Genomic DNA, 15,513 nt, shown 5'->3' with positions numbered 1-15,513 from the left:
CGCCTGGACTTAGTGTGCACCGGGAGAAGAAGTGAGTCTTGGACACGCAGAGTACATGTCGTGGTGCAGCCAGGGCGTTGGTGAGGAGCGCCTGGACCTCGTGTGCACCTGGAGAAGAGGAGAGACTTGGATGCGAAGGGTGCGTGTCCAGGTGCAAGCAGAGGCATTGGTGAAGAGCGCCGGGTCGTCGTGAGCACTAGAGTAGAGGTGAGTCTTGAACGTGCAGGGAGCGTGTCGAGGTGCAACCTGAGGTGCTGGTGAGGAGTGCCTGGGTAGTGTGTGCACCAAATTTTAAGTAAGTCTCCCCAGTGCTGAGGGCGGGTCTCGGTGTTCACTGATACTGCCAGAAGGAGGGCCAGGTCATTGGGCCATCGAAGTGAAACAGCAGTGGCCCAGATCGGCAGCCCAGGAGGAGCTGAGCCTCTGGCCCGAGCTCACCGTACCCATTGACGGAGTTCTGGATCAAGGCCCAAGTTGCCGAAGGAGGAGAGGAGAGTGGGGTTGCATCCCCCAGGTAATGTGGATCACCACCTGGGGTGGGGTGCAGGCAACAGGCTCGGATCTCGGTCCGTGCTGACCCAAGGAGGGGCAGTACTGGGGCCGGAGTAAGAAGCAGTATTTTTGTGTCATCATTGATCCATATCGGGGGCACTGTTAACGGAGCACCTAAACTGTCCTATTACACTTTGCATCATTGCTGCTAACGAACTATCGAACTGTCGTATGAGGCCTGATCTCATTTGTGCCTGACGAACGACAAGCTTGGTGTGCCACACACTGCATTATTTTTCCCTTGCAGAGTACATGATTGTAACGTAGCGCATTGCATTATTTCTTCATCACACAGTACCTGATTATAACGTGGCGCTGTACATTATTTCTTCATTGCACAGTACATGATTGTAGCGTGACACATTGCTTTGTTTCTTCCTTGTACACGGCATGCTGGTAGTGGTACGCATTATGCCTTCTATTGCAAACTACATGACTGTGGCGCTACATATGGTATTGTTTCTCTGTTGCACTGTACAAGAGAATATTGTTACACATTGCAGTATTACTTTTCTTTTGCAACGTGTGTGATTCTAGCAATACGATGTGCCTAACCTTTTGGAAACGGTTAGAAGTGAGCTTACCTGTTGGTTAGAAACGGTGGTTGGGATTAGAACCTACCAACCCACCGGAAGGAATACTACCCATTCTTATATGTTGGTTTTGTATCGTGTGGTCATATCGTATAACTTCTTATATACAGATTATACTCATTTCATAAAAACTCATGTGGAGTCTATTTGTGGTGACAACATTGAGTTGCTGTGAGTGTGGTTGCACATATTGTACACTCGTGACTTGGAGATAAGCCTGGCTGCTTGTGCCAAGCCACCAAGGGGGTGAGCAGGGCTATCTCAGACGGTGGCCTTACTTAGCCTAATGTTGAAACGAGCGTTCGGGGACTCCCGCCTCCAGTATTTGGTGGTGGTGGTGAGGGATAAGGACCCCCAATTCCAACAGGTCCGATATTGAAGCACTGCTCCAAAACCGGCCCCAGTAGCAAAACTAGCCCCCACCCTTCAGATTTTTCGACAATCACACTGGTATATATGTTAATTATTATGTGAGAAGCAGCGCTTAAGGGGGATTTGGAAAGGGAATAGAGTTCAGAGCATGAGGGGGTACTTAAAACACAGTATTCCGTACATTATAAGACCTTCAAAGCAGGGACAAGTGTGTGTGTGTGTGTGTGTGTGTGTGCGCGTATGCGCGTGCGCGTGCGTGCATGCATGTGTGTGTGCGTGTGTGCGTGCATGTGTTTTTGTCTGAGTATTTAAAAATCCCAGGTGAAATCCGACAGACACCATACCACACCTGACTGTAAGCTCCTGTATCCAACTAGTTTGTAATAATACATGTATTGGGAGTGTGTAACACCACAAACACACACCTGAAGCTAAGCCCCTGGACTGCTCATGATTTTTCTTCTGTTAAAGTCCCAGAATTGCCCCAGGATGAAGGCCACCGAGACTTTCCTGATTGTCCACATTTAAAAAAAATTCTGTTATTTTCTCCTTCTACTCGTTTACCTTTATTTTTCATATAATTTACTATCCGAGGTGAGGAATTTTTATTCAGTCAACATTGGTGATTGATCTTAACGTGCAGGGTTCACCTTTTCCCCTTTGCATTTAAACTGTATTCAGTCCTTCACTGTTATTCCTGTTTTTAGGTCGAGCCGTAGCCAGCGCGCAAGCGCTGTTCTGGCAATCTGTAGAGTAGGGAGGAGAAGACCAGCCCACATTTTTCATTGGCTTGTGTCTTTGCTCTTCATAAATGCAGGCATCTGATTCCTTAATAGGATTGTTAGTCCCTCCTTAGTACAGCCATGTCGTCATATGTATCCTCCATTGGTTACTAGACCCTTTACTTGGTTGTTACACCGTACATGTACTATTTTTTTAGGTTTGTGTTGTGCTTTACTTTGTTCCTGCCCCCATCCCGTTATCTGTGTTCTCCATCCTCCCGCCCCCTGCCGTTTGCTGAATTCCCTTTGTTCCCGCCCCTTCCGTTCTCCGTGTTCTCTATCCTCCCACCCCCTCCGGTTGTCCATGTTCTCCATGCTCCCTCGCTCGCTGACTATTGTGTGCGTTGTAGTTTGCATATCTATTTTAATTTGGCAATGAACTAAATGGTTTAGTGTTCAATTCTCTGTGACAATATTTTTAAAACAATAAGCAAAGTTGTTATACAGAGATTATTAAGTTACACATACTAATAAGAATATCAGTATTAGTTGACTGGCTTGACCAATTCAGTGTTTCTCCCGGCGCTACCATTCAACTGAAAGGAAAGTGCACGCAATGAAAGATAGCTGCCTTGTTCACCTATGCTTCTTGTGTTGGGCGCTCTGTTCTTTACGGGATGACCCTGCGCATAATGTGCTGCCTAGAGGGACAGTGACTTCTTGCGTGTTTTTGTTGAAGTTGATGGCCGCCAGTTGCTAGCTGCTCAGAAGAAGTGACTGGTTAGAGCATCCCTCTCCTGTTGTGTGTTCCTATGAGATGGTTATGTGTCAATAAGACCCACTCACCAGCGCAGCCATGAACGAGGACAAGGAGAACACCAAGCCACGCGACTGGCGGTCGGAGCTCAGAGGAGAGGACTCTGAGCGGCAAGACATGATGAAAGAAAAGAAGAAGATCTTCAGCAAGGTGCGCATCGAGATGTACTCAAGGTGCAGTGTAAAGCGACTGTCACAGAATGTTCTGAGCTGACATACTTATTTTGCCTTCTGTGCATGCTGGAATTTGTTGGTCATTTTTAGGTCGAGCCTGAGTCAGCACGCAAACACTGCACTGGTGATCTGTTGTAGGTAGAGTTTGAAGGAGAATCCCCACCCATATTTTTCATTGGCTTGTGTCTTTGTCTTTCGTAAATGCTGGCTTCTGATTTTTTAATAGGCTTGTTACTAACTCGGTACGGCCATGTCGTCATGTGTAACCTCCCTTGGCTTCTGGACCCTTACCTTCGGTTGTTACATGGAAGGCGTAGTTTAGTTAATCGTTGAATATCTTTATTCTGTAAAAATTTGCTCACCATAAAAGATTACATTATACACTTTTAAAAGGATACATTTCATCAAGTTAAAAGATAGTGACTATCATCAGAATAAAACCATAATTAAAATATAAACACAGCACAAGACAATACAGTTGTTATGGGCCACGGGCAAGCATTCTCAGCAATTCGTTTAAATGGATGGCCTTCAGTTATCTCCAATCTAGTCAATTGGTAGCCTAGAGTGCATCTTCAGAATTCTTGAGCGTATAAGCCTGGCACTGCTCAAAAATCTTGCCACCCCGCAAATCAAGGTGGTAGATGATGAGTCCGTAGAAAGTACTCGTAAGGCCAGTCTGTGGCACCTCAGCCTCAAGCCCCTGCAAACTGGTTTCAGCCAGATGTTCCGTGCCACTTTATAAGTGGGGCAGGCAAAGAATAAGTGGGCCACAGACTCCTTAGGAGCCGCACAACCCGGGCATGATCGCGATGGGCCACCATAGTTAGACCACCTTGTAGTGAATTCATGCACCGGGAGGGTCCCGTACCTTAGTTTTAAATATAGGGCTCTGTCTAGCGGCTTGGTTATAAGGTCAAAAAAGGGTTCCAGTTTTCTAGCCCATTTAAACTCAAGAAAACGCTCCGTGAGTGAACCCCCAGCCATACTGCGTGTTGCCTCGGCCTGCACCCAATCCCAATATAGCTTCTTGTTCACTAGTTTGGGCGGGGGAATTTGAGTCTCCCACACATCTCTCAGACCCAATTGCAAGACTAAGTGCCTCACATTATTCAGCCATCCAATTTTGTTGCCGGTATCAAGCGAGATTAGGTCATCCAACCCTTCAGCATATTTAGCAAGCTCCTTAGTCCTTCTTAAACGAACCCAGGCGAGCAGTGGGCGCAGCCTCACTAGGTCCTTTAAGGCTCGTCTACCTAGATCTAACCTCAGGGGGATCAACGGGGTAGAAACGGGGAGGGCCACCACATCTCTCAGAAACTTATTTTCTGCTAAGGTTAGCTCAGAGACATTTTCGAACCCCCATAATTTGGAGCCGTATAATGCAGCCGGGAGTATCTGACCCTCATAGATGGCCATAACCGGTGACACTGGTTTGCTGATTGATTCCCGATACTCCCACAGGGTCACCCCAGATACTCTTTTGTGGCCCAATAACATTTTGGCCAGGTGATCCTTCCAATTCATTCGGCTATTTATACGGACCCCTAAATAGTCGAATGCATCAACCAACTCCAGGGGGGCCCCATTAAGCAGAAAGTTGTTTTTAAATTTTTTGGAGGGTGAAAAAGCCATCAATTTGGTTTTCTGGGTATTGATGGTTAGGCCTCTATCTATACAAAATGAACTAAATAGGTGCAAGAGTTTTTGCAGGCCTATGGGGGATTTGGATATCAGTAAAGTGTCATCGGCGAAGAGTAGGGTCGGGATCTTTTCCCCCGCCAGGGATGGAGCATCCGTCTCTTCTCCTCTTAGATGGTCCACCACTCCATTCACAAACAAGGAGAAGAGGGTCGGAGCCATGACACATCCCTGGCGGACTCCACTCCTCACGGGTACCCTGTCTGTGAGCTGACCCTGGGAACCCCATCTGATCCTCGCATAATTCCCCTCATGAAGCCTTACAATTAGACTCAAGAGTGTACCGGGGAAGCCCATACTTTCCAGGATCTCCCATAGTTTAGCACGAGGGACCAGGTCAAAAGCCGTCCTGAGATCTATGAAGGCCATATAAAGGCTGCCCTTTTTGATGGTAACTGTCTTCCAATAGATGCCAAAAAAGCGAAAGACCTGGTCCATCGTGCCCACCTTCCGGCGAAATCCGGCCTGGAGGTGGAAGAGAATACTTTCCTCCTCCATCCAATCGCCAACCCTTGAGATGATGACCCTGCCAACCACTTTCTGGATTACGTCTATCAGACTGATGGGTCTGTAATTGGCAGGGTCATCTCTTGCCCCCTTCTTGTACACTGTGACCACCTCTGCACCCTTCCAAGAGTCTGGCACGGGGTGGCCCCTTGCTATCAAGTTCATTATAGTGGCAATAAGGTTGGCCCAGGCCAAGGGTTCTGCAATCAAGAGGTCCCTTGGGATCCCATCCGGGCCGGCCGCCTTCTTTGGGGTCAAGTGTCTAATGGCCACTGCTACTTCAGAGGCCGTAAATAGACACTCAATCTCCCCAAGGGGTTCCCCTCCCCCGCCGCTAGCTGCCATGGGGCAGGTTATATCTTCACTGCCACCATATAGAGCTGAAAAGTGGTTAAACCATTGTTGACTAGTTATATGGGCTGCTAGAGGCTGTGATTTCCCCTGCCTAGCTCTGTTGATTAGATCCCAAAATAACATCGTATCCCTCCTGCTCACAGCATCTGTTAAATCCTTCCAGTGCTCTTCCTCCCAATCACGTTTGGCCAGTGCTATTACTCTCAAATAATCCTTCCTAGCCGCTCTAACTAGTACTGGATTCTTTGTGAGTAGGGCAGCTGTCAAATTTTTCCTTTTCCCCTTACATTGGGCTGAATACCAAGGGTTGCTAGAGATGGGCGGTGTGTTGTTCGGTCTACAACTTTTCCCATTTGAAATAAAATAATGACTCACTTGGTCTATCGTGGTTTTATAAACAGAATCAAGGCTGAAGAAAGGGTTCGGGGCACTACCATCCTCCCGAACCCTTACCTCCAAGTCCCGATGCAGATCCTCAACGGAGGATTTAATGATCCCTAATTGGTCTTCGTTTAAATGAGCCTTATCCAATTTCAATCTTCGATTATTATTATAAGGGATAACCTCCTTAGTTAGTTTCATTAGCGCACTCGCCCCCCTCTCTTTACGTTTCCCCCATTTAAACTTACTGCACAGAGGATTATGGTCACTATCCTGAGTAGGTACCACCTCCATATCGATGAGGTCAGACCACATACTAACGTCCATTAAGATGTAATCTATTCTGGATGGGCCCATAAGCCTATTAAAAGTCATTGGACCTGTCTTGTTAGACAAGGTCCTGCCATTAAGAGCTCTTAGTTTGTGTTCCCTTGTGAGGGCGTTCATTTGGATTGCCCTTGCGGACCATTTTCGAATGGGTGGTACTAACAAAGGTGGGATAGACCATTTGCAGTCTTCTTCCTCAGTGCCTAGGGGATCATCTCCAAGGAGGGGTTCAAACGTACAATTGAAATCCCCACCCACAATAATTTTAGCTGCAGGAGGGCAGTTAGCTAAAGCGGAATCTAAGCTCATTATGGTTGCAGAGGTGTTATCCCCCGGAGCCCCTCTAGCGTACACATTGAATAGATCAAGCCTATTCCCCTCAATATGGCCCCTAGATGAAAGGTGCAGTATATCACTACAGTCAGGGTCGTGAATAGCCATGTCCCAGTCCAGATCGATTTTTATCCAGACAATAAGACCTCCTGCTGGTCTGCCCTTCCCTCTACTTGCCGCTGGGGAAAAAAAAGTAGTGTAACCCGATTTATCTATTGGTAACAGACTCCAGGTTTCCTGAAACAGACAGACATCGAACTTCTCGATGAATGCATGCCATTCCGGAATATCCATCTTCCTTTTTAGCCCTGCTACATTCCAAGATAACAGGTGTATTACTCGGCGGCCCTTAGGAGCTGGTAGAGGCACACCCTCCCTCCCCCCCCGGTTCCCACCTTGGTCATACAAGTATCACCCACACAACTAGATTGCTTAGGGGATGCAATACAACCAGCAATGTTATACACACCCAAAGCTTCAAGGGGAGTCACGTTCGAACAGATGCTAATCTTATTAAGAACTACTGGGGTACCCTCCTGGCATTTGTCATCAGTTCCCCCTACTTGCGGGGGTTCCAAACCTAGTCGACCACAACCCTCCTCCTTAGACTGTGAACATCAATCGCAGTCCTCCATACCAGAGAGCTGCGAGAACCTATTGCAAGTGTCCAGAGGGGTGAAGGGTCTTAAATGCTCCATCCCACTATTGTGACTTGGGTTATGTCTCTGGGGTACCGTAGTCCAACCAAACTGATCATTGGCCTGAGAGGGATACTGGCCATATAGAGGATAGATGTTACTATATAATAGTTGTGGGTTAGACCTTGAAGGGCAGAACTCTTTCCGGTAGTTAGGGAGATGCATAACCGACCTCGGGTAGAAATACTTATTTTGCCTTCTGTGCATGCTGGAATTTGTTGGTCATTTTTAGGTCGAGCCTGAGTCAGCACGCAAACACTGCACTGGTGATCTGTTGTAGGTAGAGTTTGAAGAAGAATCCCCACCCATATTTTTCATTGGCTTGTGTCTTTGTCCTTCGTAAATGCTGGCTTCTGATTTTTTAGTAGGCTTGTTACTAACTCCTTGGTACGGCCATGTCGTTATGTGTAACCTCCCTTGGCTTCTGGACCCTTACCTTCGGTTGTTACATGGAAGGCGTAGTTTAGTTAATCGTTGAATATCTTTATTCTGTAAAAATTTGCTCACCATAAAAGATTACATTATACACTTTTAAAAGGATACATTTCATCAAGTTAAAAGATAGTGACTATCATCAGAATAAAACCATAATTAAAATATAAACACAGCACAAAACAATACAGTTGTTATGGGCCACGGGCAAGCATTCTCAGCAATTCGTTTAAATGGATGGCCTTCAGTTATCTCCAATCTAGTCAATTGGTAGCCTAGAGTGCATCTTCAGAATTCTTGAGCGTATAAGCCAGGCACTGCTCAAAAATCTTGCCACCCCGCAAATCAAGGTGGTAGATGATGAGTCCGTAGAAAGTACTCATAAGGCCAGTCTGTGGCACCTCAGCCTCAAGCCCCTGCAAACTGGTTTCAGCCAGATGTTCCGTGCCACTTTATAAGCGGGGCAGGCAAAGAATAAGTGGGCCACAGACTCCTTAGGAGCCGCACAACCCGGGCATGATCGCGATGGGCCACCATAGTTAGACCACCTTGTAGTGAATTCATGCACCGGGAGGGTCCCGTACCTTAGTTTTAAATATAGGGCTCTGTCTAGCGGCTTGGTTATAAGGTCAAAAAAGGGTTCCAGTTTTCTAGCCCATTTAAACTCAAGAAAGCGCTCCGTGAGTGAACCCCCAGCCATACTGCGTGTTGCCTCGGCCTGCACCCAATCCCAATATAGCTTCTTGATCACTAGTTTGGGCGGGGGAATTTGAGTCTCCCACACATCTCTCAGACCCAATTGCAAGACTAAGTGCCTCACATTATTCAGCCATCCAATTTTGTTGCCGGTATCAAGCGAGATTAGGTCATCCAACCCTTCAGCATATTTAGCAAGCTCCTTAGTCCTTCTTAAACGAACCCAGAAGAGCAGTGGGCGCAGCCTCACTAGGTCCTTTAAGGCTCGTCTACCTAGATCTAACCTCAGGGGGATCAACGGGGTAGAAACGGGGAGGGCCACCACATCTCTCAGAAACTTATTTTCTGCTAAGGTTAGCTCAGAGACATTTTCGAACCCCCATAATTTGGAGCCGTATTATGCAGCCGGGAGTATCTGATCCTCATAGATGGCCATAACCGGTGACACTGGTTTGCTGATTGATTCCCGATACTCCCGCAGGGTCACCCCAGATACTCTTTTGTGGCCCAATAACATTTTGGCCAGGTGATCCTTCCAATTCATTCGGCTATTTATACGGACCCCTAAATAGTCGAATGCATCAACCAACTCCAGGGGGGCCCCATTAAGCAGAAAGTTGTTTTTAAATTTTTTGGAGGGTGAAAAAGCCATCAATTTGGTTTTCTGGGTATTGATGGTTAGGCCTCTATCTATACAAAATGAACTAAATAGGTGCAAGAGTTTTTGCAGGCCTATGGGGGATTTGGATATCAGTAAAGTGTCATCGGCGAAGAGTAGGGTCGGGATCTTTTCCCCCGCCAGGGATGGAGCATCCGTCTCTTCTCCTCTTAGATGGTCCACCACTCCATTCACAAACAAGGAGAAGAGGGTCGGAGCCATGACACATCCCTGGCGGACTCCACTCCTCACGGGTACCCTGTCTGTGAGCTGACCCTGGGAACCCCATCTGATCCTCGCATAATTCCCCTCATGAAGCCTTACAATTAGACTCAAGAGTGTACCGGGGAAGCCCATACGTTCCAGGATCTCCCATAGTTTAGCACGAGGGACCAGGTCAAAAGCCGTCCTGAGATCTATGAAGGCCATATAAAGGCTGCACTTTTTGATGGTAACTGTCTTCCAATAGATGCCAAAAAAGCGAAAGACCTGGTCCATCGTGCCCACCTTCCGGCGAAATCCGGCCTGGAGGTGGAAGAGAATACTTTCCTCCTCCATCCAATCGCCAACCCTTGAGATGATGACCCTGCCAACCACTTTCTGGATTACGTCTATCAGACTGATGGGTCTGTAATTGGCAGGGTCATCTCTTGCCCCCTTCTTGTACACTGTGACCACCTCTGCACCCTTCCAAGAGTCTGGCACGGGGTGGCCCCTTGCTATCAAGTTCATTATAGTGGCAATAAGGTTGGCCCAGGCCAAGGGTTCTGCAATCAAGAGGTCCCCTGGGATCCCATCCGGGCCGGCCGCCTTCTTTGGGGTCAAGTGTCTAATGGCCACTGCTACTTCAGAGGCCGTAAATAGACACTCAATCTCCCCAAGGGGTTCCCCTCCCCCGCCGCTAGCTGCCATGGGGCAGGTTATATCTTCACTGCCACCATATAGAGCTGAAAAGTGGTTAAACCATTGTTGACTAGTTATATGGGCTGCTAGAGGCTGTGATTTCCCCTGCCTAGCTCTGTTGATTAGATCCCAAAATAACATCGTATCCCTCCTGCTCACAGCATCTGTTAAATCCTTCCAGTGCTCTTCCTCCCAATCCCGTTTGGCCAGTGCTATTACTCTCAAATAATCCTTCCTAGCCGCTCTAACTAGTACTGGATTCTTTGTGAGTAGGGCAGCTGTCAAATTTTTCCTTTTCCCCTTACATTGGGCCGAATACCAAAGGTTGCTAGAGATGGGCGGTGTGTTGTTCGGTCTACAACTTTTCCCATTTGAAATAAAATAATGACTCACTTGGTCTATCGTGGTTTTATAAACAGAATCAAGGCTGAAGAAAGGGTTCGGGGCACTACCATCCTCCCGAACCCTTACCTCCAAGTCCCGATGCAGATCCTCAACGGAGGATTTAATGATCCCTAATTGGTCTTCGTTTAAATGAGCCTTATCCCATTTCAATCTTCGATTATTATTATAAGGGATAACCTCCTTAGTTAGTTTCATTAGCGCACTCGCTCCCCTCTCTTTACGTTTCCCCCATTTAAACTTACTGCACAGAGGATTATGGTCACTATCCTGAGTAGGTACCACCTCCATATCGATGAGGTCAGACCACATACTAACGTCCATTAAGATGTAATCTATTCTGGACGGGCCCATAAGCCTATTAAAAGTCATTGCACCTGTCTTGTCAGACAAGGTCCTGCCATTAAGAGCTCTTAGTTTGTGTTCCCTTGTGAGGGCGTTCATTTGGATTGCCCTTGCGGACCATTTTCGAATGGGTGGTACTAACAAAGGTGGGATAGACCATTTGCAGTCTTCTTCCTCAGTGCCTAGGGGATCATCTCCAAGGAGGGGTTCAAACGTACAATTGAAATCCCCACCCACAATAATTTTAGCTGCAGGAGGGCAGTTAGCTAAAGCGGAATCTAAGCTCATTATGGTTGCAGAGGTGTTATCCCCCGGAGCCCCTCTAGCGTACACATTGAATAGATCAAGCCTATTCCCCTCAATATGGCCCCTAGATGAAAGGTGCAGTATATCACTACAGTCAGGGTCGTGAATAGCCATGTCCCAGTCCAGATCGATTTTTATCCAGACAATAAGACCTCCTGCTGGTCTGCCCTTCCCTCTACTTGCCGCTGGGGAAAAAAAGCAGTGTAACCCGATTTATCTATTGGTAACAGACTCCAGGTTTCCTGAAACAGACAGACATCGAACTTCTCGATGAATGCATGCCATTCCGGAATATCCATCTTCCTTTTTAGCCCTGCTACATTCCAAGATAACAGGTGTATTACTCGGCGGCCCTTAGGAGCTGGTAGAGGCACACCCTCCCTCCCCCCCCCGGTTCCCACCTTGATCATACAAGTATCACCCACACAACTAGATTGCTTAGGGGATGCAATACAACCAGCAATGTTATACACACCCAAAGCTTCAAGGGGAGTCACGTTCGAACAGATGCTAATCTTATTAAGAACTACTGGGGTACCCTCCTGGCATTTGTCATCAGTTCCCCCTACTTGCGGGGGTTCCAAACCTAGTCGACCACAACCCTCCTCCTTAGACTGTGAACATCAATCGCAGTCCTCCATACCAGAGAGCTGCGAGAACCTATTGCAAGTGTCCAGAGGGGTGAAGGGTCTTAACCACATCAATGCTGATGGTATTCCCCTCCTGTGCTGAGATTTGATGATTCCCATTATTCATGACGAGCTGGGCTCGTCATGAGCGTGCGAGGAGGCTACCTCATGACGAGCCCAGCTCGTCATCAGCGTCGAAGGGGTTAAATGCTCCATCCCACTATTGTGACTTGGGTTATGTCTCTGGGGTACCGTAGTCCAACCAAACTGATCATTGGCCTGAGAGGGATACTGGCCATATAGAGGATAGATGTTACTATATAATAGTTGTGGGTTAGACCTTGAAGGGTAGAACTCTTTCCGGTAGTTAGGGAGATGCATAACCGACCTTGGGTAGAAATACTTATTTTGCCTTCTGTGCATGCTGGAATTTGTTGGTCATTTTTAGGTCGAGCCTGAGTCAGCACGCAAACACTGCACTGGTGATCTGTTGTAGGTAGAGTTTGAAGAAGAATCCCCACCCATATTTTTCATTGGCTTGTGTCTTTGTCCTTCGTAAATGCTGGCTTCTGATTTTTTAATAGGCTTGTTACTAACTCCTTGGTACGGCCATGTCGTCATGTGTAACCTCCCTTGACTTCTGGACCCTTACCTTCGGTTGTTACATGGAAGGCGTAGTTTAGTCTGTAAGCACTACTTTTATTAATGAGTTTCGCATTAATAAAGCACCTATGGTGTGATGTGTGGCAACACTTCACCCATGAGGTATGCGCAAAGCACTTATTGACATAATGCACACTTTACATCTTTCAATATATTTATTACGAAGTGCAGGACCTTGCCAAGGGATTTTACACACTACATACACACTACATACATTCACTCCAAAAATAGAATGTACAGGTAAAAATCATTTATTTGCAATGTCAATAGCTCTAACTCAAAAATGCGAGACCTATTTTCATTGTAAGTGCTTGTTGTACATTGTAGTATCTGCCCAAAGGCAGCCCCTGCCACTTCTCTGATCACACTCAGGCAGTATATTGTTCCTGTCTCTCACCCCACCTCATTTCATGGCTGCCTCCTTACAACTAGCTCTGTTTCAGATTCATTGTTAGATGGCATCTTTGTGGGTTCCACCTTTTCCTGCTGTGCCCTCTAAATGAATGTGGCCTAACAGGAGGCCCTCTCATGTGGTTTACATGCAGTCAGTATAGGAGGTTTGTGTGAGGCAGATAACATACAGTCCTTTGTGCTGATTTTCAAAATTAATATTTGTGAGCATCAGTGTTAATGATAGGGTACATCTACATTACAGTTGTTTTGATGAACATTTGACCTCTTGCAGCTATCAGAGATAAACCCCAGTACTCCTCAAGCATTTCATACCCTTGTAGTCTTTGAATTGTGCCGGTATGGGTGTCTCCCTAGCCTCTAATGGCCTGATTATGAGTTTATGTGTTATTTAATGTACCTGGTGAATACCGATACCTCAGGTTACGTTATTTATCGGGTGTGATGAATAACAGCTATTACAAGTTTGTGGGGAATAACATGGATTTTGGTGTTTCAGCAGGTTTGACTTGCAGAACTGTTAAGTCAGTTAAGGTATTTAACACACCCGATAATTATAAGATGCGTTAAATAGAGCCAAACCCGTAATTTGAGGGGTTTAGGCACAGGTTGGAATTAAACAACCCACTACCCACTTTCCCAGGAAACATCGGAACTTTGGGCGCTCCAGAGGGAGCCTCTGCTTTTCTCACAGCTTTGCAAAGCATGTTTCATACAAAAAAATGTTAAAGGAGATCAAATAGTGATTGAACATTTGCAAATAAAATGCCCTCACTGTTTCTCACCTGGACTTGTTGTGACCATTCCAACAGGCCTCTTCGTTGGACGTGCCAGCCATCGTTCTCTCATCTTTACAGATAGTGTGTGGTATTGTTGACCAGAATTTTTTAGATAGCTTAAGTTTCTCTTTGATGTCTGTAACCTGGAGAGGAGATAAGGGAAATACGCATCATCAATATGTTTGCAACACTCTTTGATTGTACCTTTGCTTTCTGAAGTGTTTGAACCTGGCCAGTGGAGATCAGTGTGTCTGATGGAATGAATGATGCATTGATGTCCTGTGTGGGAAAGATAGGAACTTCTCACCGGGTCGCTAGGGAAACTGTCTACTCAGTATCCATCTGAGCACATTGACCAGAAAGAAATATGGAGTCTGCAGGTGCATGGTCTACCACGGTAGGAGCTAAACATTTGTACACTGAAAGGTCTGGGTGAAATAGTGTCTAGAAGGCATTCTTGCCACATGCATAATAGAGTTACTTTGAGTGTGCACCTGAACCAGATTATAAATCCAGGTACATGGTTCAAAAAGCCCCCGATTAATCTGTCGACTTCCCAAGAGGTGGCAGACTTTTAATGAGTGCCATCATAATGACCCTGTGGGTAAGCACAAGGGCTACATAGTCTCTCCGATAACTTTCTATGGGAGGGTGCAGTCACAAATCACACTAGGGCAACTACCTCTCGCCTGGTTATTACCGACTCAGTGCTGAACTTTTGAGCAACAAATTGTTGTTTTCATGTGTGTTAGTCTAATTAGTTAAATTAAAGTAATGTAGGACTACAGCACCCATAATGCATTATGAATTCACACAGATGTTGAGGACTGGAAACAGTGCCTGTAATGACCTGGAAAGAGGTAGTCACCCCATAATGCAGCTTTCTGAGGGGTTCCTTGTTGCCCCAATAAAAACATGGGCTGGTCCTGCACCAACAGTGCATTGTCTTGTCTTGCTGGCTCTCTTATGTAAGGTGCTCTTCCCACTTCTCCTTTTCTTCTGACTTCACTAGTTCTTCCATGTCTGTCGCTCCCATCTGCCCTCGCCGTTTCTTGCTATATCCAGTCCCATATCTTCCCTCTGGCATATCTGCTTGTCTTTTTACTCCTTTCTCCACCTCTTTGTTCTCAGAGGTCTCTTCTCTCACTCTCTGTATCCCTGATTTGCATTATTTCAATTGTTTTCTTCACTGTTTTTACGAGACCCTGGCAATGCTCGTTTCCACCATCCCATCTGTCACAAGGCCGCACTTCCCTTGTTTTTTCTTAAACTATCCCTGTGTCCCTAGAATTTGTAGCTCCCTCTGCATTTGGTCCCCTGTCACAAATCCCAGTCAGGGACATCAGAAGGGAAGATCAGCCAGGGCTCTTCACACAAGGCCAATGTTGACATTGGAGACCTTGTGAAATTAGCAAGGACCACTTCTACACTGCCCTTAGGTGGCTACATTGGCAGTAGCTACTTATCAAAATATATTTTATAAGGTGAACCCACATTTGAGCAAAGCACAGGGCACCCTTAGCAACTACTAAACTCCACTGAAATTAATCTTGATTGCTATTCTTAAGAGTATAAGTGGCCTGTCTGATATTATTTATGTATTCAGTGCTGTGCTTTGTACTGTGCCAACATTTTCTTTTTGGGCCACATTTGAATGCAACGTGATGCAATTGCATACTGTGCGGTGGGAATACAAGTGCATACTCTGTGGTGGATATAATGTGGTGTAAATCATTTACACCTATATGATCTGAACTAT

At 46.3% G+C, this 15,513-nt stretch overlaps 1 protein-coding gene across 2 annotated transcripts in view; it reads right to left on the bottom strand.

The window, feature by feature from the left end:
- Positions 1 to 15,513, bottom strand: part of GPC6 (glypican 6) — a 2,597,257-nt gene that overhangs the window by 66,591 nt on the left and 2,515,153 nt on the right. For both annotated transcript variants that reach the window (XM_078657599.1, XM_078657600.1), the window contains one exon: positions 13,761 to 13,897. In XM_078657599.1, the coding sequence (XP_078513725.1) occupies positions 13,761 to 13,897 (137 nt within the window). The remainder of the gene's footprint in view (positions 1 to 13,760; positions 13,898 to 15,513) is intronic.

The sequence above is a fragment of the Lissotriton helveticus genome, chromosome 8, assembly GCF_964261635.1.
Source record: "Lissotriton helveticus chromosome 8, aLisHel1.1, whole genome shotgun sequence".
Taxonomy (NCBI): domain Eukaryota; kingdom Metazoa; phylum Chordata; class Amphibia; order Caudata; family Salamandridae; genus Lissotriton; species Lissotriton helveticus.
Note: the sequence above shows the minus strand (reverse complement) of the source record. Positions and strands in the feature narration are given on the sequence as shown.